Here is a 298-nt window from a genome sequence, read left to right as displayed (position 1 = left end):
CACCTCTCAAAGCACACCTTGCACTCGAGCAGACTGATCTCGGCCTCGCGCAGGAGCTCCCGCAGCGCCGGCCCGCTCCCCGAGGCCTCGGCACCCATTGCGCAGCCTTGGTGCTCCCGCCTCGCCAGCCCCGCCGCCCCGGCGCCGCCCGGGTTCACGGTCAAGGGGCGAGGCGCTGCTTCTGACGTCTATCGCGGCGCCGCGGGGCCAAGACCTGCTGCCCCCTGGTGGGCGCGTGCGGCACTGCTTCTTGAAAGCCTGTATTCACAGCGCATGGTCAGATATGTCATCTTAACAA

General features: G+C 68.1%; 1 protein-coding gene across 1 annotated transcript in view; it reads right to left on the bottom strand.

The window, feature by feature from the left end:
- NHLRC1 (NHL repeat containing E3 ubiquitin protein ligase 1) overlaps positions 1-98 on the bottom strand; it is a 1,373-nt gene extending 1,275 nt beyond the window's left edge. Inside the window, exon 1 of the mRNA XM_006757286.2 lies at positions 18-98. Within this exon, the coding sequence (XP_006757349.1) occupies positions 18-98 (81 nt within the window). The remainder of the gene's footprint in view (positions 1-17) is intronic.
- Positions 99-298: the final 200 nt, after the last annotated feature.

This window comes from Myotis davidii, unplaced genomic scaffold (genome assembly GCF_000327345.1).
Source record: "Myotis davidii unplaced genomic scaffold, ASM32734v1 scaffold53, whole genome shotgun sequence".
In the NCBI taxonomy this organism is placed as follows: Eukaryota; Metazoa; Chordata; class Mammalia; order Chiroptera; family Vespertilionidae; genus Myotis; species Myotis davidii.
This window is presented reverse-complemented; position numbering and strand designations above follow the sequence as displayed.